A 23446-nucleotide genomic window follows, 5' to 3' on the forward strand; every position below is an offset into this window, starting at 1 on the left:
ACACCATTTTCACACCGTTTTCACACTGCTGTTTTTGGCCCATGCGGAATCAGTCTATGTCTCCATTTGATTTATGCAGAGAGCTTTCTTTGATACATTGATCACCAGGACTCGGTAGTTCCCAACGTTTTAATAACAGGCTAGTCAGCCAGCAGTTTTGAAAAATGTGGAAAGAGCACACCAGTTAAAAGTCGTCAGCCCAGAAACAAACGGGGCCTACTCAAGGCACATTCGAACGTTGGGGATTGGAAAACAGTTTTTTAAAAAACTAGGGGCACTAAAACAACGCACATTGCTCAAAGAGGTGAGAATTGACTGCCAGACCCACATATCGGCCATGGCTCCCCTTACAGTAAATCATAAGAACATAAGAACAAGCCAGCTGGATCAGACCGGAGTCCATCTAGTCCAGCTCTCTGCTACTCGCAGTGGCCCACCAGGTGCCTTTGGGAGCTCACGTGCAGGAGATGAAAGCAATGGCCTTCTGCGACTGCTGCTCTTGAGCACCTGGTCTGTTAAGGCATTTGCAATCTCAGATCAAAGAGGATCAAGATTGGTAGCCATAATCAAGATTGGTAGCCATAAATCAAAGCTTAACTCTTGTATTTTGCGATTTGATAGAAAATATACAAGCAGCTGACTGAAGATGTTTATAATGGATTTTCCAACAAAGGGCACAGTTAGGTTGACGTCGTGCTGATGAAGTGGTCAAGCCACGAAACGGGCTAATACTGGAACTCCCATCAGTTGTATCTCTGTATCGATATTACTGTCCTGTTTTAGCTGGTTCACACCACAGGGGATGTGGATTATTCTGTTTGACTTTGCATACAGAAGTATTCATCTGGACAATGGGGTCTGCAACCTGCGGCTCTCCAGATGTTTATGGACTACAAATCCCATCAGCCCCTGCCACCATGGCCAATTGGCTATGCTGGCAGGGGCTGATGAGAATTGTAGTCCTTGAACATCTGGAGAGCCGCAGGTTGCAGATCCCTGATCTGGACAATTGTTTAGCCTACAAGTTAAATGCTTTGTCTGTGGATACCCCCGTCTAATTGTATGTTTCTGTCAGTGGTGGGATCCAAAAATTTTAGTAACAGGTTCCCATGGTGGTGGGATTCAAACTGTGGTGTAGCACCAATGGGGCTGGGTGGGGCATGACAGGGCGGGGGCGGGCATTCCGGGGGCGGGGCATTCCTGGGCGGGGCTGTGGCAAGGATGCGGGAAACGAATGCACGCAGGCGTAGGCTGCCACACACGCCGGTGCGCCTCCTGCTAGACTGCTTCCAGTTCTGCGCACTACTGCTGAGAGGAGGGGCGTAACTAAGGCAAAAATCATGTGGCAAAATCACCCATTAGTCACCCCCTCTCGGCACACACAAATAATTAGTAACCTACTCTCGGGAACCTGTGAGAACCTGCGGGATCCCACCTCTGGTTTCTGTACTCGCGTATGGCACGTGTCCACTGTATTTATTTTACTCTGCATTAAATTTTGCACTTAATCGTTGCCGTGTTATTTGACTGTAGCCTAGGTGTAGTAGGTTCGTTTTGTTGGTAGATGGATCCCACTGCACCCTTCCTTCTGGTTCTCCCCGTCAGCAGGCCCAGGCAAGTAACAGCCCCCTCCCACACAAACACACAACTGGCAGTGTGGACAGGCGTCCCTGAAGGGCACCGGAAAGTGCTGTCAAACTGCCACTGATTTACGGCGACCTGTGCAGGGTTTTGAAGGCAAGAGATGTTCAGAGGTGGTTTGCCATTGCCTGCCTCTGGACTTCCCGGGTGGTCTCCCATCCAAGTACTAACCAGGGCTGACCCTGCTTAGCTTCCAATAACTGAGAAGATCAGGCCAGCCTGGGCTATCTAGGCTGCTGACTCCGAAGGTAGAAGGTGTGAAAGCCACTGACTTCCAACTGACGTTAGCTGCGGTTTCAGGACTGTTCTCACACGATGCAACTTGCCCAACGATACCGAGAACCCAACGAGTTTGTTTTCTCGCTGTGCGGGAAGCTATGCAAAGCAGCTCCCAGCACAACTGTGCTGAACTGAAGAATACACAGCCGGAAGTTACTGGCACCGCATAGAAAGATGATCGTGGAATCTTACAACAAACATGCAGCAGTCCTGCATCTAGCTCTCCTCCGTGCCATTTAAATTGCAAGTTATCCATAACTGGAAGAAAGGACTCTTTGGCTCTCAAAAGTTTATATCCTGAATTTCTTTTTGGTCTCTCAGGCGCTCAAATCTAGCTCCTCCCCTTCAGACCAAAATGGCCACCCTCTGAAACTCATAATCTGTGAGTTTCCTCCGCTTTACCAACAGAGGCTGATGCTGTAGGGTGAAGGCAGAAAAACTCGGTGTGACATCGTGCGTGGAAAGTTTTTCTGGACCTTAGAGCAGCAAGCTACATTTTATCGGCAATGTTCTTGGTCTGCTCTGACCAAGGTTGTTGACAAGCTGGAACGGGTCCAGAAGAGGGCATCCAAAACAGTCAAAGGTCTGGAATCCATGGCCAATTGGCCATGCTGGCAGGGGCTGATGGGAATTGTAGTCCATAACATCTGGAGTGCCAAAGGTTCGCCACCACGGCCCTATGGGGAGAGACTTAGGGAGCTGGGGATTTTTGGTGAAGGTTAAGAGGTGACATGATAGCCATGTTCAGATATTTGAAGGGATGTCATGTTGGTGAGGGAGCAAGCTTGTTTTCTGCTGCTCCAGAGACTCAGACCAGGAGTAATAAGTTGAAGGATAGCTTTAAAAGCTTAACCTGGATAGCTTTAAAAGGGGCTTGGACAGATTTATGGAGGAGAAGTCGATTTATGGCTACCAATCTTGATCCTCTTTGATCTGAGATTGCAAATGCCTTAACAGTCCAGGTGCTCGGGAGCAACAGCTGCAGAAGGCCATTGCTTTCACATCCTGCATATGAGCTCCCAAGGGCACCTGGTGGGCCACTGCGAGTAGCAGAGAGCTGGACTAGATGGACTCTAGTCTGATCCAGCTGGCTTGTTCTTATGTTCTCATGAAGGCAGAGGTGGGATTCAGCAGGTTCGCACCACTTCGGCAGAACCGGTTGTTAAAATGGTGCTTGTATACAACCAGTTGTTAAATTATTTGAATCCCACCACTGGTTGAAGGTGAAGGAAAAGAGATTTCACCAAAACATCAGGAAAAACTTCCTGACAGTCAGGGCTGTTTGACAGTGGAGTGCACTAACTCGGAGTGTGGTGGAGTCTCCTTCTTTGGAGGTTTTTAAAAAGAGGCTGGATGGCCATCTGTCAGTAATGCTTTGATTGTCTTTTTGTATGACAGAGAGCTGGACTGGATGGCCCTTGGGGCCTCTTCCAACTCTATGACTCTATAATCTAATGATCCCTTTCCGAAATTAAGGGAACGTTCGCCCTGAACTGAGATGGTCGCATCACCCGCTTGTGAAAAACATGCAGCACATGACTCAGTACTACAACACACAACAAAAGCTTTCCAGGAAGCCCCAGTAGCCCCCGGGGTTGTGGATGCCGCTCCAGAGACCTCCTGTGAACATCTTTCAGACATTCAGTTGTCATAAGAACATAAGAACAAGCCAGCTGGATCAGACCAGAGTCCATCTAGTCCAGCTCTCTGCTACTCGCAGTGGCCCACCAGGTGCCTTTGGGAGCTCACGTGCAGGAGGTGAAAGCAACGGCCTTCTGCGGCTGTTGCTCCCGATCACCTGGTCTGCTAAGGCATTTGCAATCTCAGATCAAAGAGGATCAAGATTGGTAGCCACAAATCGACTTCTCCTCCATAAATCTGTCCAAGCTCCTTTTAAAGCTAGAAACCTCTAAGTTGAAAAGTTCTTTTTCTTTTCTGCAAGTGAGCCCGTGGAAAGACCAAGTTGGCCTGTTCCAAAGTTTGCCCTTTATAAAAAAAAAAAACTGGATTGTAATCACAGCCTCTACTCAGAGGGAAAACTACCATCGGTCTCAGATGGGCAAGATCAGCAAGGAAACTCACCCCCTGCCCTCAACGGAGAGGGTACACGGTTTATACTTCTATCTTATCAACTGCTGTGAAAATGCCTGGAGCCTGTCAATTAGATCTACCACAGGTGAGCCCAGAGTTGATAAGATACAAGGAGGCAACACCAAAGTAGGAAAGGTGGCACAGGGAGGGGTAGTCTTTTATGGCCGCAATCAGCATTCGCTTGGAGATTTTTCCCCAAGAGTTGAATAACCAGCTCAGTTTGTACCGCCTATCTGCCTTATATCACACACCTGGTCAACACACAATCACACGGCCAAGAACGCACAACAGGTTTGCAAATGCAGGATGTGGCAGACAAATCTAACCACGGTTCAATGAACCCTACATTTTGACCCCAGAGCAACTAGAATGTGAAGCGGGTCATGTTTGTATACATCAGAAAGTGTGATGGGGCCGGGCAAGAAATATTGGGACTTCCCAGGCACTGGAAAGCCTCTCTCTGTGTTGACTCTTGCCCAATTTTGACACAGTCAGAATTTCAGATCCCTCCCCCAGTTTATAAATCCCTCCGCGGCTTCCACCGTTCTTGGCTTTACTTCTGTTAATCTGGGTCCATCTTTTCATACAAGGGGCCGGATTAGATTTTGGTCATCTTAAACGCACTCCCAAACTTGGAGCGGGGGAACTCAGCTCGTACTCCGGGGCATCAAAACGCACATTGCATACGTCATAGGAATTTGTTTACCTCTATCGTTGGGTCGTATTCGTCTACAAAATGATTCTGAATTAGCTGTATCGTCAGGGCACTCTTGCCTACGCCACCAGCTCCGACCACCACGAGCTTGTATTCCGTCATCTTCTGAAGGCCTGAAGTTCAACCAAGGGGGGAAAAGAGCAACGTTATTAAACAGAACACTGAAAAAATGCCCAGCGGCAGAACCTCCCAATTTCCTGGATTTGTTCAGAGCCCCTATCTCAGCAATGGCGAACCTTTTTGAGACCGAGTGCCCAAATTTCAACCCAAACCCCCCTTATTTATCGCAAAGTGCCAACCCGGCAATTTAACCTGAATGCTGAGGTTTTAGTTTAGAAAAAAACGGTTGGCTCCCTCTTCCTCCGCCCCACCCCCTAGAGCAGGGGCCAGCCCGCTGTAGCCTCTAGCAAGTCCCGCATGCACCTCTCTGTGCCTCTCTAGCATCTCTGCCTCCTCTGCGCCCCCCTCCCCCGGCATCAGCCACCTGGAGCACAGTCACCAGGCCTGCCAGCGGAGTCCTCCCTGCTCACAGCAGTGCGCGCACGTCGTGCTCAGGGGCCCAGGCCAGCCTAGATGTGTGTGTGTGTGGGGGGGGTGATTTTCTGCCCCCCACATGATGAACTCTGTGTGTGCGTGCCCACAGAGAGGGCTCCGAGTGCCACCTCTGGCACCCGTGCCATAGGTTCGCCATCACTGCCCTATCTGGTTTGTGACAAAGGAAATCACACTTTAGCAGGATGCTCAGTTCTGCAACATTCTATTATCTAGATGGTTTGCAGTCTCTTCCAGGTCACTGGATTAAAGGGGAAACAATTATACGTTAAATTACTGCACAATTTGACCCTCGAGTTTATTTAGAAGAACAGAGAAGAGTTTGGATTTATATCCCCCTTTTCTCTCCTGTAAGGAGGCTCAAAGGGGTTTACAATCTCCTTGCCCTTCCCCCTTCACAACAAACACCCTGTGAGGTAGGTGGGGCTGAGAGAGCTCCGAAGAACCGTGACTAGCCCAAGGTCACCCAGCTGGCATGAGTTGGAGTGCACAAGCTCATCTGGTTCCCCAGATAAGCCTCCACAGCTCAAGTGGCAGAGTGAGGAATCAAACCCGGTCCTCCAGATTAGAGTGCACCTGCTCTTAATCACGACACCACGCTGGCTCTTTAAAATGTACACAATTTTTCAGTGATCCAAGACTAAGAGACGCCGTTCCCACTTTAGAAAGTTCTTACTTCGAACGGGAAGGTCCGGCAAAAGCTAATTGTGGTCAGAGAGATTACACATGCTACACTTCTGCCTACAACCAGTAGCGTCCAAGATGGGGGTGGCCATGCCAATTCTTGGCTGAGTTGCACAGAAAATAGCAGGTACAACAAGTTTCAGGGTGATGAAAAACAACTGAACCGTGCTCACAGAAAATGAAATATTCTGCTGACCCCTCAAACGTTATTCCGCGGAGGGTACCTCAGGGCAATGTTTTGCACAGAGCAGCAAACTCACTATTTTTATATTTACTTATGATATTTGTATGCCGTCCTTCCCCTTGCAGGCTCAGGGCGGCTTCCACCATGTGAAACCCAATAAATGTAGTAAATACAATAAAATACAAGACTATAGACATGCTAAATCTAAAACCAACAGTTCTTGAACTAAAACGAATGGTGCTTAAAACCTCAACGTACTAATATCAGAGAGGGAGGGAATAAAGAAAAGGGAGGCCTGAGTCGGCGGAAATCACCCAGTCGGCATTTGTCGGCGCCCACAAGCTAATCTGGTTCCCCAGATAAGCCTCCACAACTCAAGTGGCAGAGCAGGGAATCAAACCCGGTTCTCCAGATTAGAGTGTACCTGCTCTTAACTGTTACACCACTCTGGCTCTCAGGCAAAGCACCCAAACTACCCTGTTTCCCCGAATATAAGACATCCCCTGAAAATAAGACATAGTAGAGGTTTTGCTGAAGTGCGAAATATAAGGCATCCCCCGAAAGTAAGATGTAGCAAAGTTTTTGTTTGGAAGCATGCCCGACGAACAGAACAAAAAAAATAAGACATCCCCTGAAAATAAGACATAGCGCATCTTTGGAGCAAAAATTAATGTAAGACACTGTCTTATTTTCGGGGAAACACGGTATCAGCAGCCCGGTAGATCCCGTGAATCTTCACGGGATCTACCAGGCTGCTAATAGTTAGGGTGCTCCATGCCGGTCCTTTTACAAAGAGTAACTTGGGCCGAGTCGGCTGCGTGTACGACAACCCTCCTGCATTTGAACTCTGAACAAAATCTGGACTTCCAGTAGCAAGCGCAACTTTTCAAACGATTGTGATCAGTCGCCGAAAGAAGAGTTGAGCTAAGCTCAGAGCGGGCCATCGGCACGTTGTATCACCTGTAGGCTTTACGTGACCAAAAACTGGCGTGGCTTCTGTGGAAAACCAGAGTGCTACACCATGACCTCAAAGGGTTATGTAAATATACACAGAAGAGAACTGAACCACGTTTTTCGCGTCTAGTATCATTACCATAACAGGTTCAATAACCGGTCTATTAGAAAGTAACAAGACAGCTGACTCCCAACAAGACAAAAGAGAGGCCGCGCAAGATTAGGGTTCCTTAAAATCATACGTCACCCCGTCACCCACTGAACGCTTCACCTGTCGAACCCACTTTTACGGTTCGTTTTGACGGAACTGCCAAATCCCATCTTTATATTTGGGACTTCAAACAATATTACCCTCCCATAAAGAATGACAATCACGGCCTTTACTCAATGAAGGTCATTTTTTATCTTAAGCTGTAATTTATGAGCCAATAAGCATGAAACAGAGACTGCCCTTAGACCCTGAACTTGGGCATGTTACCCAAATACAACTTCTGCTTCAGTTAATGGAACTGCATTTCCACATAATGTGTTACCAGCCCAGTGAAACAGGGATGTCTTATCTGTAGAAATGATAAATGCTTACAAGAGACACAGCACTTTTCGCAGTTCATCCCTAATGGCTAGAGCCCAAGTGTCTTAGTACCAAACACAACATGAGTGTGATTTTGCTATCAAGTCACCGCTGACTTACGGCGACCCCATGGAGTTTTGAAGGCAAGAGATGTTCAGAGGTAGTTTGCCATTCCCTGCTTCTGCTTGGGCTGAGAGAGTTCTGAGAGAACTGTGACTGTCCCAAGGTCACCCGGCAGGCTTCACGTGCAGGAGTGGAGAATCAAACTCGGTTCTCTAGATCAGAGCTTGATGCTCATCCACTACGTTGGCTCTCCAAACGCAACAAGCTAACCAGTTTTTCAAACTTCTCACCATCAGAGAACACTTTCTAGAGAGCCAAGGGACCCCCTGCAAGTTGCAGAGGATGCTGGGACACGTTCTAGGTTCGACAAAGCGCAGCACGGACCACTGGTGCATAAAAAGTGAATTGGCAGCACGCCTTAGGACACACCAGACCTTCACCGAACAACTGAAGAAACCCTCCTTCACAGAATGTGAATAAGCTGTTCATAAAAGTGGGAATATGTTATCTTTCAAGGAAAGTTATCTGCCACTGTGGAAGACGTTTTCTCTGAAAAGTTCTCAACAAACTTTCCGACACTCCAGTGTTCCTGATATTGCATTTTGAAGACCGCTGTACTGACATCCGGATTTCTCCACTTCTTGAAGTCGCTTATTCTGAAATCCATGCACTGTAACACAGTAAGGACTTGTTTTAGATCGTGGGCCCAAAACAAAATCCACAACCACACAACACACAAAATCCACAGCCCACACAACATCCACAGCCCACACAACACCCCTAGCTATTTTTCATCTTGCCGTTGCAGCCCCCTAGAAACAAGAGCGCATTAGAACAAAAGCCAAAGGTTTCGAGAACGCTTTCCCTTACGTCCTGCGTCCAGAGGCCGGCTGAACTCATTCCCACCTGATGAGCTTTTTGCCAGTAGATCCTCAAGACACCCAGGTCTCTTCCGCACGTGCAGAATAATGCACTTTCAATCCACTTCCAATGCACTTTGCAGCTGAATTTTACCGTGCAGAATAGCAAAATCCACTTGCAAACCATTGTGAAAGTGGATTGAAAGTGCATTATCCTGCATGTGTGGAAGGGGCCCCAGACCTTTCCTCTAAGCTCCTGTGGGGGCATAGGAAAATTTACTCAGATGTTCGCACTAAGTCTCTGCAGCAACAATTGCCATATAAGCCCCGGAAAACAAGTCACTCGTGGTTGCTTTTAGAAGGGTAGGATAAAAACCAGGCTGATAAACAGAATGGCTTCCACACAGTAAGTCACAGTACCTGGGGCAAGCCTCTAATGTAGCATATCACAGGAGTCCATAAATTTTATTTATTTGCTTTATAAGCCACCAACAGTCCCTCTAAGGCTGATTCCGCATGGGCCAAAAACAGCGGTGTGAAAATGGTGTGAAAACAGTTAAACCCCTTTACACCATTTTCACACCGTTTTCACACTGTTGTTTTTGGTCCAGCGGGATCAGCCTAAGCGTCACCCAGAACTGTGCTGCAGTCCAAAAATGCTGCATGGAACCTCCTCCCCTTCCCCTCCTCCCCCTCCCTCCCCTTCCCCCCAGGGTCAGTTGCAGCCCCCCCCATGGGTGCATTACAACCAGATGCCAGCCCCCCCCCCCCGCCAGCTGGGTGGCCCCCTACCTGCACAGCACCAACATGGTAGCTACATGGTCGCATAGATTACAAAGAACATTGTAAGCCACCTTACGGGCTCTGGGTGGCTTACAACAGTTAATTAGTCAAACCCATAAACTGATCCATAAAACCATAGGATAATCCAGAACAATGAAACAGTAGATCCGCAGCTCATGTGTATCAATGGCTCCATAATATCAGCCAAGGGGGGATAAACGTATCAAAATAAACTATAGTCCCCCATAACATACCACGTGTTAATAGGAAAAGGGAAAAGGAGCAGGAAAAGAAAGGGGAACGGGAGGTTGGCTAGTTAGACCCCGTTGCTGCCCTCAACAACACGCTTAGCAGAACAGCTTTATTTTATTTATTTGTTCGTTTGTTTATATATTAAATTTTTTAACCGCCCACCCCCGAAGGGCTCTGGGCGGTGTACACCAGGCCAAACAATATTACACACAGTTGCTGAAAACAACATTACACATCATAAAATAACTTTGTCGTAAGAGCCCTGTGAAACTGTGGCAAATCTGCCGAGGTCTCACATAACATACCACGTGTTAATAGGAAAAGGGAAAAGGAACAGGAAAAGAAAGGGGAATGGGAGGCTGGCTAGTTAGACCCCGTTGCTGCCCTCAACAACAGCTTGGCAGAACAGATTATTTTATTTATTTGTTTGTTTATATATTAAATTTTTTAACCGCCCACCCCCGAAGGGCTCTGGGCGGTGTATACCAGGCCAAACAATATTACACACAGTGGCCGAAAACAACATTACACATCATAAAATAACTTTGTCGTAAGAGCCCTGTGAAACTGTGGCAAATCTGCTGGGGTCTCACTTGACAAGGGCGTTCCAGCCAACTGACCAGGGACCAGTTGTTCTTCGCCAAACAGAAGGCTTTTAGAGGAACGTACTGAGAATGCACCAATACTTTTTACAAACTATCTCAGCAAGCGCCCACCCCGATCAGCTGCCCGCTATCTTTTGTTGTGGGTTTAAGCTCCTCAGAGAAAGGCCGAGATTAAAGTGACAGCTGAGGACAGAAGCCGGATGCGCCGATTTCACACCCCCACGAGGTAAAAAAATTGCCGGACCGACCGCCTTATGGTGCCGCCTCAGCAGGAATTCGGTTTGCTGCATGAGAACATCCAACTGTCAGACGAGGTCGCACGGAGCAAATGAGACCCGTGCCACTTACTGGATCAACCGGGTTTTTTAAAATGCAATGCCACAAGCAAGCTGTGACGTCGCCAAGGTGTCTTCATCACACTCAGAGCAAACACACACATAATCACACAAAACACTTCGCAAGACTCCTCTTTATCCCAGTCAAGTACAAGCTGGCAAGATAGAAATTTCTGCCCAGGCAGTACTTAGCTCTCCAGCTTCCTGTTTTGAGTTGAGGAGCGTCAGCCGCAGGGACTTCACAACATTCCTGCCTCCTTGCTCGGGATCAAAAGAGCCGCGGCACCGGGAGATGCAATCTCCCAGCACTTGGATCGGGGCCACGCTGCAGAGAAAATGGCAGCTTGACAATTTCCTCCCTGCCCTATATAATTCAACCAATTGTCCACCGCCAGACCAGGGCTGCTCCCACGACAACCCCATTCCCTTGAGGAATTCTGTCCCTTTCCGAGGTTAGTGGCAGTTTGGTGGGGTGGAAGTGATTTCGAGAAGCAAAGGGATGATCCCCTCCTCTTGTCTGGGGTCCCATATAGCTGCTCTTTTCATTTAAAAACCACCATGAAAGTCCAACGGCAGAAATCACTCCAGCTACTCAGGTTCGGCCAAGTTGCAGTCGAAGAGAGCGAAGAGTTTTGGATTTATAGGCCACCTTTCTCTCTTGTAAAGAGACTCAAGGTGGCTTACAAGCTCCTGTCCCTTCCTCTCCCCACAACTGGCGCCTTGTGAGCTAGGCGGGGCTGAGAGAGTTCAGAGAGAACTGTGACTCGTCCAAGGTCAGCTGGCAGGAATGTAGAAGTGCGGAAACACATCTGGTTCACCAGATAAGGAGTGGGGAATCAAACCTGGTTCTCCAGATGAGAATCCACCTGCTCTTAACCACTACACAAAACTGGCAGCAGGGTCACTAACCTAAAAAAAACAACAACAGGGGAACAATCCACCTTCCTTTCTCCTCCCCACTACAGACATCTTTTGAGGCAGGTGGGGCTGAGAGAGTTCTGAGAGAACTGAGGCCAGCCCAAGGTCACCCAGCAGGCTTCAAGTGGAGGAGCGGGGAATAGATCCAGACACCTTTACTGGGCTACATAAAATACGTTAAGATCACAACTCAGTATGTCAAATCGGCATGTTAAAAAGGAAAAACCCAATCCATAAATAGTTCAGCCAGTTTCGAATTTTAACAGGCCTTTCCCGTTTAGCATCAGCCTTCCTTTTAGTATGGGTGAGAGAAATTTGGCAACGGAGCTGGTAAGTGCTGAGTCTATGGCCCCTTCCGCACATGCAAAATAATGTGCTTTCAAACCACTTTCACAACTGTTTGCAAGTGGATTTTGCTATTCTGCGCAGCTTCGAAGAGCACTGAAAGCAGTTTGAAAGTGCATTATTCTGCATGTGCGGAAGGAAAGTTGCTTCTTTTCGCTGAAAGCTGCCTGGCCTTGTATTGCCGGGCATCATGCTGGCAGGGGATGATGGGAACTGTAGTCCATAACATCTGGAGGGCCACGAGTTTGACACCTGTGCTTTAGACCAAACAATTAATCTCATCTCACTGTTCAAAAATCAGGGACTCAAGAAGTTTCAGAATGTTTGTTTATTAAATTTTGCATAGGGCTGTATGAATCGACGGCCCTGTATGAACAGAAACACGGGGACAGCGTTCAAGGTCTGTACGTGTACATTTACACGCGCAAGAATTCGGAGGAATTGTATAGGGAGGCAATATAGGAACGGGAGTCCCCTCTGTATATATCGCAGGAGGCCTGCGGCACAAAGAAACCCCAAGGAGGATCTGGCGGCAGGAAGTTTGAGCACGAGGCAGCGGTGAAGGGGAGGAAGAGATTTCAGATAAAAGCAGAAGCCAAAACGTTTATCGCAGTCCCATGACGATCTCTGCTTTCTCAGCGGCTCGCTTTATTTAGGCCATGCAGTGATTACTTCCTGCAAAGATTTCCCCAGCATGACCAATCACAATACAAGGTCTGAGGCCCCTTCCGCACATGCAGAATAAGGCACTTTCAATCCACTTTCACCATTGTTGGCTATTCCACTCAGTAAAATCCAGCTGCAAAGTGCATTGGAAAGTGGATTGAAAGTGCATTATTCTGCATGTGCGGAAGGGGCCTCAGTCCGGTAGCACTTAAAGGTCAATCACCCACCCGGCACTGTGCCGCACAACGGGACCGGCAACGTGTCAAGGCAAGGAATCTTGTCCCGCTGCGCTTCCTTTTCGCAGCACACTGAGAGAGGAGAAGAAGAAGAAGAGTTTGGATTTATATCCCCCCTTTCTCTCCTGCAGGAGACTCAAAGGGGCTTACAATCTCCTTGCCCTTCCCCACTCACAACAAACACCCGGTGAGGTAGGTGGCGCTGAGAGAGCTCCGAGAAGCTGTGACTAGCCCAAGGTCACCCAGCTGGCGTGTGTGGGAGTGCACAGGCTAATCTCAATTCCCCAGATAAGCCTCCACAGCTCAGGCGGCAGAGCCGGGAATCAAACCCGATTCCTCCAGATTAGATACACGAGCTCTTAACCTCCTACGCCACTGCTGCCGGGGCAAGATTTCTCATCCCAACATGCTTCCTCTCGCCCCACGTTTGCTTCTCACTTTACGCGGGGAAAGCAACAGCACTTTGGGCACGACTTTTCACGCCTGAGCAGGGCGAGGACGAGGAACCACTGCACTGGGGAACTGGCCAAAGACCGACAAGATTTCCAGTTCTGACGATGTAATCTTTGACACCCCAAGAGAGGCGTAGCAAGGGGGGAAAGCGCCTGGTGCACTGGTCCGTCCTTTGCCGCCGTCCCACCACGCCCTCACCACACCCCCACAGGGCCACGCGCTCACTGCCTCGCGTGCACCCTTGTCCCCTTGGAGCTACGCCTCTGCACTCCAAAGCTCTAAACCTGGAAAACCTTAAGCACTTGTGTGACCGACTGTTTTGATAGAAGAGTTAAACGTATAATTTAAAACTGAATTAATTTAAACATAAAATTCAAACACGTAATTTAAGTGTCACACGCTGGCATCGACAGGACTTTTCAAAGGTTTAGCTTTATCTGGATCATCCTACACTTCCAGACCTTGGCTGCCCCTTTTTACCTCTAGCCACCGTCCAATAGACCTATGGGAGCCACTTCCTTTCTCAAAATCTACTCCGTCCCAAAACGTTTCGGACAACCACTTAAGTTTCCCTTCCCCCACTGACCCCAACCAGGTAAACAGCCACAGGTACGGCTGTGCTCACCTGGCCTCATGTTTTTACACTCTAAATGTGTCCGGCTTTCTTGTACTCTCTGCCAAGCATCACGTACGTCAACAGCACTTTATAGAACTACCTATAATAGTGTGATGCTATCCTTCATCCAAAGAGTGGTGCAGAAAATTCTCCTCACCTCTGTATTAGCTTCACAACAAGCCTGTGAGGTAGGCTAGGCTGAGAGCATGTGACCGGCGTGAGGTCACACAGTGAGCTTCAAAACTAAGAGGAGACTTGAATCTGGATCTCCCAGTTGTAGTTCAGCACTGTAACTATGCCAGGGGGACTGTATCCAGTTGACTGAGATGCATTCCTAGCTCAATGCAATTGCTACAAGATACAGTGGAACCTCGGCTTTCATTGGTAATCCGTCCGAAAAGAATCGATGAAAACCGAAACCGATGAAAACCGAGGCAAACTTTTCCATAGGAATCAATGCAAATCCAATTAATCTGTTCTAGGCACTCCAAAAAACATACCAAAAACACATTTTTGGGTGAATAAACATAGTGTTCAATGCTGAAAACAGTAACAGACAATAACACTAGGACCAGCTTCAGAGCCAGTGGACCAATGTCGCAACAGAAAGCTGTCTGAAGAGGTCTGTTTCTGACGCCTCTTTAAGATTTGTCTGATATGGGGCAGGACATTGTCATTAAACAAGTTGCAGACACGGCCTGCAACAGCTTTGTCCGGGTGATTTTTCTCCACAAACCCCTGCAACTTACTGCAAATGGATGAAAACCGAGGCAAATTGATGAAAACCGAGACAAATTTTTCACTGAAAAAATCGATGAAAACCGAAACTGATGAAAACCGAAGGCAATGAAAACCGAGGTTCCACTGTATATGTAACCAGCCTGCTCTATCTTATCACTGCCGTCCTGGGACATTCTTTCCTCGATCTTCGCTTTACAGCTTCACACACAGAGTAGATAACTAGGCTTTCCCCTGACACCAGGTGGCTCTATCTTTATCTGTCACTGACCTTGGGGCGCCTTAGCTCTAAACTAAACTTTTTCTCACATTCTTTGGGAAAATGGAAGGGGGGATTAACATCGGAATAAAACAGGTCGCAAAAGCCAGGTTCCCCAGAACTGGCTTTGACTAGCTGGGTGTGTCGATGCCTATCAATAAACGCTGCTGATCCACAATACAGAGTCAGTTTACTGCTTCAGGGTTCAAGACCTAACAAGCTACTACATCATACTTGCCCTCTAGTTGCACAGAGACATATACACACTCACACAAGGGTCAAGGAATAAGTGCAAAAAACATGGGGAAGAAAGAAGATAGTCCATTCCAGCGCTGGTGTTTACATACATGCAGCAATACTGAATGCTGTTCGGATGCACATTTGTACACATAGACATTACACAATCTATACTCTGTCTCGGATAAAGATGTTAGTACGGTCAGTTGAGGTGCAGCGCCTCAGAAAATTGTATGCTTCCGCGTTAGAACGTAGTCCCAAACGAATTTGAGAATTATCGCTCATTTTTATGCGCTACCTTTGTCAAAGCCATTATTTTGTGCATTATTGAACATGGTACTTTGATGCCAGAACATTTATCATTCCTTGAACGACTAACATCAACTTTCAAATGGATGGCGGGAGCAGGGTTAGGAAGATGCTAGCACCCAGGCGGCGCATCCTATAACATCCGGCATGTCAAGTTTGTGATGGCCATTCTAAGAGACAAGAATACGGACAATTTTCTGAAAGACTGGAAATCCTTTGCAGACGACTTACTGAAAACATATACAAACAGAGAAACAACAGCAGGATTCGAGACTAAAATGGAAACAACTTTATGAGAAGGACTAAAAGTGAAAAAAATGTAGATATTAATTATAAGCACGGAGTTAGAATGATGCTTGGATCCTTAGTGAGGTAGCTGGAAGTCATCATATATATGTGTAGGTATTTGTATATCTGTTTTCACCCCTTTTCATTTAGTGTTATTATTATAGGGGGAAGGGGGACTAGATTGGGATCTTTTCTTTATCTTTCTGTGCTATTTAGATGTGTAAAATAAATTTAAAAATCTCATTAAAAAGGAGTTCTGTGGCGAGAAATATATGATCTACTAACACGTTTCTGTGAGACAGAGTATAGAAGATATTATAGAACTTGCTCGGAGAAGGAAAGGAGGCAGAGTGTTGACAATATACACACAAGCATAAAAATAGACATGCGCGCTTGACAGATAAATACAGCCCACCCCAAACACACAAACCTTTTATAGGATCTAGTAAAGATTATAGCGCAGGCATGGAAGCAAAACGGTAGCAGGGAACCTCCCAGCGGACGGCGTATCCATGATATAGTTACGGACATATAAAAGATATATATATCCGTATGTGTATCATGGTCACATGGACGAACAGACGTGTATCATGGACACACGTATGAATATACACATTTATAATGTTTATAATAGATCTCTTACATGAGACACCACAGCTTTTGGAAATGAGAAAGGAGTGAGAAGCATACGACGGACAGACTCTTCAGCTCATGAGCACAGGAAGTGTACCAACACGGGCTCTCTCCCCATGCTTGGGACTGCCGCTTTTCCAGCTGCGCCGGATCGTTGAGCAAGCCTACGAAGTCAGGCACCCTACTCACAAGCAGGGGGTGGGTCCCGCCTGCTTGCACCTGCACCTGCTCCCCGCCTATACGCGCAGATTTCAACATGCCCGGTGTTGTTTCCAGAAGGGCGAAAGCACCCTGTACACATTTTTCAGCGTTTGTAAGGAACCGCAAATGCTGACTCCCTTTAGCAATAAAACAGAGGACCAGAATTTGGAAAAAGGACAGGCTTAAATAGCACATTTCGGCCACAGGCTCATCAAATACAATGAAGGAATCAATTCAGCTGTGTACAATCGCGCATGCATTCATTGTTAGGTTTGTCCAGGGCAACGAACACAGGTAGAAACATTTCGTCAGGTGTGCCAATTCCCAGCTTCACGGATATTACAGATTATAGCCACTATACACAGACAGCTGTACCTGTATCAGCATACACGTATACATGGATGTGCGTATTTCATCATGTGTACATACACACCTTATGAGATAGCATATCCAGCATACAACTGGTTACATTTTTATCCCACCCTTCCGTCCAAAGAGCTCCAGGCAACATAGCATGGTATTCCTATCCTCCTCCTTCCCCTTACAACAACCCTTCGATGTTGGATAAGGCTATGGAAATGAAACTACCCCAAGATCATTTGGGGAGCTTCAATAACAGAATAGGAATTTGAACACAGGTTTCCCCCCCAACAGACACACCTCTATGCCATGCTGGCTACATATCGACAGGCCACAATTCAACAGACACGTGTATACAGAGACACACCTTCCACAAAAGACAGACCAGAGTTCAATAGATACGTGTATAAAGCCAGGCCAGGGCTCAACAGACACACATAGTCAGCCACATCAGGTTTGAACAAATATGTGCAGACAGACACACACAGCAGAGTTTAAGAGACACGTGTCTAGGACAGCCACGCAACTTCCAACGCGTGTGTGAGCGCAGGCACACATCCTGACACGGTGTCCCACGGTGGAAGAGGCTCTATGGCAGCCCTGCTCTGTGTGTGTGTGTGTGTGTGTATGTGTGTGTGTGATCTACCCCCCACACACACCACAAGAAAGAACCTCTTCCAAGCAAAGCAGCTGAAGACGGACACCCACCACCCTCTCCTCTCCCCCCACCCGCCCCAATTACACTAGTTCATTCATCAACTCACGCCTCCCCGGACGAACTAGCCACCTACCTGCCTGCCCCGCCGCCGCTCCGTCTCCCGCTCCAGCCGCCGCCCAACCGGTCGAGTCCGCGGCGTGAAATGGCCGGAGCCGGAGCGCCGAGAGGGCGGATCGGTCTATCCGCGCTCGATTAGCCGCCCTGGGTGGGCAAGGAGGCCGAGGTGGGCGGGGCTTGCCCGGGACTGGGCGGGACGTGCGGGAGCCTAGCTGCAGAGGCGAGCTGGCTGGTGCAGCGGGGTTACATAAAGGCACGGGAGAGGCGGGCTTACTCGGGAGTAAATCCTTCGGAGCGGGTCCTGTGGGGCTGGAGGGAGGCTCCGGGAGGATTGATGCGGCTCGGCTCTTGACCTGGCAGCAAGCCCTGCAGTGCACACTCTGGGAATAGCTCATGCAAGCCTTGTGCATCTTTACTCCGGAGTAAATCCCACTCTGTGCAATGGAGGGGAGGGTCTGTCCTCAATAAGCGTGCGGGGGATTGCAGCTTTAAAAAAAAAAACGCGACAACAACACTCTGCAAACGTTCCCAGGCAACCCATTGGGAATAAGAATTGGGAGGAAAATATATATATATATATATATTAAATGTCACAGAAATAGTTCATAAAGATGATGGCTGGGAGAAAAATCCCTGCAGGTAAGGTTGGCTTGTTTTGATGGCATGCAAAATGACAGCTGGTACATAAGGTCTCTGTTTCGATTACGGCACTGCAAAGGGGGCAGAAAATTAAACTGATGATATAATGCTGGCTGCTGATACGCAAAATCCCATCAATAAAGGGATGCCTACCTAGCAGACTGCATATCAATCTATCTAAATCAGGTGATGGGGAAGGGGAAAAAAACCCTAATTCCTAATTAGGCCATTCTATTTTGGCCCCATGCATAACACACTACTGAAAGAGTAATCACAGGTGTTTGTTTACTCCAGGTGTAAATGCAGCTGCAATGAGTGCTTCCCTCCCATGAACACATCTCTTTTGACTGTCAGCAAAAGTAACAAGGAATTCAGCCTTTTCAAGGAAAATGGGGGGAATAACCCAGCTGGGGGGAACCAGCTCTTTCTCCATCCCAGAATCTTCCCCACCCTTTCCCCAGCTGTCCCCCACTGCCCCCTTACCCCTGTCTGCGTTGCCCGCTCGAGCTGTCTTTGCTGCTTCCAAGACGTACATACAACGCTACTTCTCTGCTCCCCGGCAGGTTCCAAAATAAGAGTGGAGGGAGACTGTTATTGGCTAGCTGGGAGAAAGAGGGGAGGGCTCCCCAGACTTTTTTTTCTTTGTCTACCTATGGAATAGGTGGACCAGCTCATGTCTCTGTGTCTTACTCCAGGCAAGGAACCAATGGTGTTTACTAAGTGCATCGCCTATTCTCTCATTGCGCTCAGATGGCTGCGGTGTATGTTTGCACAAAAGTCTGTTCCTAATTCTAGCTCTCGCCCACCCGGTTGTATTTATTCGGCTGGTGTCACTCTAGTCATTCAATGGCGGAGAAGCGGCATGTATTGTCAAAGGCTAATGTAACCTCTATCTGTGGGTTCTGTGGGGCAGAACTTGGGATGAGTTTGCAACAACAAATTTTAAAAACAAAATGGTTTACTTTCTTAACATATAACATATAACATCAACATTTAACATTTAACATCACACTTCAAGGTCCTGTTCAGGTTGCATGTTCTAGTCCTTATATTTATAGTCTACTGATACTGCCAAGTCCAATTCTTCTTTGCAAGGGGGTTGGCTCCTGAAGACTCCAAGGGCTTGATGAACAGGATTCAACATGATGAAGGTTTCCAGGAGAACTCTCACCCATTGCAACCACAAAAAGAAACCCTGAAACAATAAACTCCAACATTTACAACATAGCAAAAATAAACTACCACCTTCCCAGTAGTTCCCAACAACATTGAAGTTACCTTAACAAGGTGTTAAGGGCTTATACAAACCAAGGTCCGAGTCTGGTAGCCTTGTCTCCTCCAAACTACATGCGGTCTGCAGCCTCTTGCTGCTTTGAGTCTCCACCCCTTACTGGGTCAACCCATTCTGAGCATGGGGGTTACACTAACACAGCCAGAATCGACTGGCTGTTGTGGGTTTTCCGGGCTGTGTGGCCGTGGTCTGGTCGGCTTTGCTCCTATCGTATCGTCTGTATCTATGGCTGGCATCTTTAGAGGCATGTCAGGGTAAGGGGTGTGTCTCTCCCTGGCGTACACATGGAAACAAATCTCACCAGGACGTGGCTCTGAAGATGGCAGCATAGATGCGGGCAAAGTGTTAGGAGCAAAAACTACCAGACTGTGACCACACCGGAAAACTCGCAACACCAAGAAGAAGTTGAAGCTTAAAATGAAATTGCCCATTCAGTCCCATCTCAACCAGCTTTGCTTGGAAGCAAGCCGTTTTGGTTTCAAGTGGATGTCATGCCGAGCGAGCATACTTGAAGAGTTTAGCCTTTAGGGAGAAATTCTCTAATTAGGGAGGAATCATGCTGGCAGATGGACAGGATTTTGAAAAATTATTTGTCTGATGCTAACGCATTCGGCATCGTTGAATGTTTAATATTTTTTGTTGAAGGGTATAAAATTTAGCTCATACTGGTTGGTGATTTATTTTTTTTACAGAATGAGTCAAAATCCCTTCTTTTTAGTTTCTTGTAGCAACATGTTCTTTATGTGGTTTACTTCAGCGGTTTTTATTTTTCAGTGTGCCACACTGGGTATGCCTCTATCAAGCATCAGATTATAAAAGTTATCAACAAAAAGATACTTTACTTGCAGGGATTTTAAATATTTGATACCCTGATTCTGTCATGAGTCACATTCCTACTTGTGGATGCTGGTGGAGATGTTAAAAAACCAGCACAAGATGATTTATTTGTTTATGTGGAGGAGTGGGGAATCAAACCCAGTTCTCCAGATTAGAGTCAGCCGCTGATGTGGAGGAGTGGGGAATCAAACCCAATTCTCCAGATCCTCCTCCTCCTCCTCCTAAATTTATTAATTAATTAATTAATTTATTAAACTTTTATACCGCTCACCCCAAAGGGCTCTGGGCGGTGTACAGCATAAACAACATAACATAACTTAACAAAAGAGCACTTTCATAATTTAAATATAAACACAATATAAATATAGGTTCTAAACATTAAAATAATTAAGATTAGGGTCCACCTGCTCTTAAACACTACAACACACTGGCTTTCTGTCTAACCTACCTCGTAGGGCTGATGTGAGGTTCAAATAAAGGGGAAGGAGAACCACATACACTAGATTGCAAAGTAGAGCTGTTTTCAAATGGCATAAATAAATATATGCATAAAGGTTGCCCATGAAAAGTTAAGAACCAAGACAATAACTAGGTAAAGGTAGTTCCCTGTGCAATCTCTAGGTCATTACTGACCCATGGGGTGACGTCACATCATGATGTTTCCTAGGCAGATTATGTTTATGTAATAATCTGTATCATGTATATGTTTATGTAATAATGCCATTATAAGCCACCCTGAGTCCTTTGGAAGTAGGGCTCTGAATTCTCTCAGCCCCACCTAACTCACGAGGTGTCTGTTGTGGGGAGAGGAAGGGAAAGAAGCTTGTAAGCCCCTTTGAGTCTCCTTACAGGAGAGAAAGGTGGGGTATACATCCAAAACTCTTCTTCTTCATCTCGGTAGTCTGCCTCAGACATATTTCTAGTAAGTTTATGTTTTTGTCAGCATACAGTCACGTTTCTGTTCATGTCAGCAGATTGGGTGCGTGGGACGACACTCCTTATGATTCTTTTATCGGTTAACAAAAATACATATATTTCTCACCGTTCCATTAACAGAGCTCGTCAAATGCTCAGAAGTCACAGTGCAATTAAAAACACACACACACACACACACAGAGAGAAAATGAATAGTGCTAGTCTATCAAAAAAAATCAGCAATCTGTTTTGTTAAGGATTGCAAAGATTTTCAGGGACGGGATCCAAGGGAACACATCCTTGGAAACGAGGCTGCCAAAATTTTGGCATCTCCCTGAATATGTCTTTCATGGAGACGCTACTGTTCCCTTCTTCCGTTGGAAGAATGTTGGCCTGATGCAAAGCAGCTGGTTATCTACAGTGTATATGAAGTGTATTTGTGTACGCATGCTATAATCATATGTATTTATTTATGGTTAGTCTTGATATACCGCCTCTCCCCTTTTGGGCTTGGGATGGCATACAGCAATTATAAAACAATAAAAACATTCCAGACATATAAGCAATGATGGGATTCAGTCGGTTTGCACCGGTTTGGGCGAACCAGTTGTTAAAAGTTGTTGGGCGAACCAGTTGTTAAAAGTGGCTTTGAGAGCCCCAGAGCAGCCGGACGCCTTGCTGCCCAGCTGCTCTGAGGAGCTAAAAGCCCCATCGCCCTCTCTCTTAGTGAGTGAGGCGCAGTGGTGGGATCCAAAATTTTTAGTAACAGGTTCCCATGGTGGTGGGATTTAAACTGTGGCGTAGCGCCAATGGGGCTGGGCAGGGCACGAAGGGGCGTGGCCGGGCATTCCAGGGGCGGGGCATTCCTGGGCGGGGCTGTGGCAAGGACGCAGCCGCTGCGCCGGTCCTTGGGCGGGAAACCAACGCACGCAGGCACAGGCTGCCACGCACGCTGGGGCACCTCCTGCTAGAGTGCTTCAAGTTCTGCGCGCTGCTGCTGAGAGGAGGGGCGTAACTAAGGCAAAAATCACGTGGCAAAATCACCAATTAGTAACCCCCTCTCGGCACACACAAATAATCAGTAACCTACCCTCGGGAACCTGTGAGAACCTGCTGGATCCCACCTCTGGTGAGGCGGCTTTCAGATCAGCGGGAGGCAAGGCCCCGCTGCCCCTCCTCCACCCCCACAAGAAGTTCCTCTGCAGAAGGTAAGTGGGCAGCGGGGGAGGGAGCATGGCAGGGGGACATTTATTTATTTACTTTTGATTTATTGGCCACCCTCCCCCAAAGGGCTCAGGGCGGCTTACAACACAATAAAACTCAACAATATAAATATTATTTTAAAATATATTTTAAAATATACATGCGGTAGAGTGGGGGGGGGGGGCAAATAGGTTGTTAAACTATTAGAATCCCACTATTAGAATCCCACTATTAGAATCCCACCACTGCAGATAAATATGTTAAAATGCAGTTATCGATCAGCGACTAATTCCAGGTCATCACTAGATTAAAACCTACACATCAAGGGACAGGTTGATGGTCAATATTTATTTATTTTATTTATTTGTTATTTGGATTTGTAGACCGCCCCATCCCCAAGGGTTTATTGAATTAAAGTTGGAAAAGATTGATGGAAAAGATTGACGGGGTGGTCTACAGATGTTAACTGTAGCTGCCTCAACCATATACCTGGTGGAACAAATCTGTCTTACAGGCCCTGCAAAACTGCAATAGACCCCACAGGGCCCAGGTTTCCTCAGAAAGAGCATCCCATCAGGCTGGAGTCAGGGCCGAGAAACCGCCAGCCTTGGTTGAGGCCAGCCAGACTCCTTTGGGGCTGGGGACCACCAGTAATTTGCATTTGCTGGTCAGAGCGATTCGGGGGGGAAGTACCATGAGCGATGGTCCCACTAGTACACTGGTCCCAGACCGTTTAGGTAAAGAACTGATGGTCGCGGTGAAGGAGAAAGCCACATCACTTTATGCTAGGCTGACCAGCCGTCCCGCTTTTGGCGGGACCGTCACACCTTTGGACAATTTGTGCGGCAGCCTCCCGTGCGCCCGGCCGCAGGAGCGCATGGCCTTCTGGGGCTTGCCGTTCACCGCTCTGTCACAGGGCGGCAAACGGCAAGCCCCAGAAGCCTGTGCGCTCCTGCGG

General features: G+C 47.3%; 1 protein-coding gene across 2 annotated transcripts in view; it reads right to left on the reverse strand.

Moving 5' to 3' along the window:
• KRAS (KRAS proto-oncogene, GTPase) overlaps positions 1-18808 on the reverse strand; it is a 49139-nt gene extending 30331 nt beyond the window's left edge. The window contains exons 1-2 of one of the 2 annotated variants that reach the window (XM_048499541.1): positions 18726-18808; positions 4718-4839 (exon numbers count right to left, since the gene is read on the reverse strand). In XM_048499541.1, the coding sequence (XP_048355498.1) occupies positions 4718-4839; positions 18726-18777 (174 nt within the window). In that variant the 5' untranslated portion in view covers positions 18778-18808. Of the gene's footprint in view, positions 1-4717; positions 4840-17619; positions 17742-18725 lie in introns of those variants that run through there. The other variant, XM_048499542.1, reaches the window with a different exon arrangement.
• Positions 18809-23446: the final 4638 nt, after the last annotated feature.

This window comes from Sphaerodactylus townsendi, linkage group LG06 (assembly GCF_021028975.2).
Source record: "Sphaerodactylus townsendi isolate TG3544 linkage group LG06, MPM_Stown_v2.3, whole genome shotgun sequence".
In the NCBI taxonomy this organism is placed as follows: domain Eukaryota; kingdom Metazoa; phylum Chordata; class Lepidosauria; order Squamata; family Sphaerodactylidae; genus Sphaerodactylus; species Sphaerodactylus townsendi.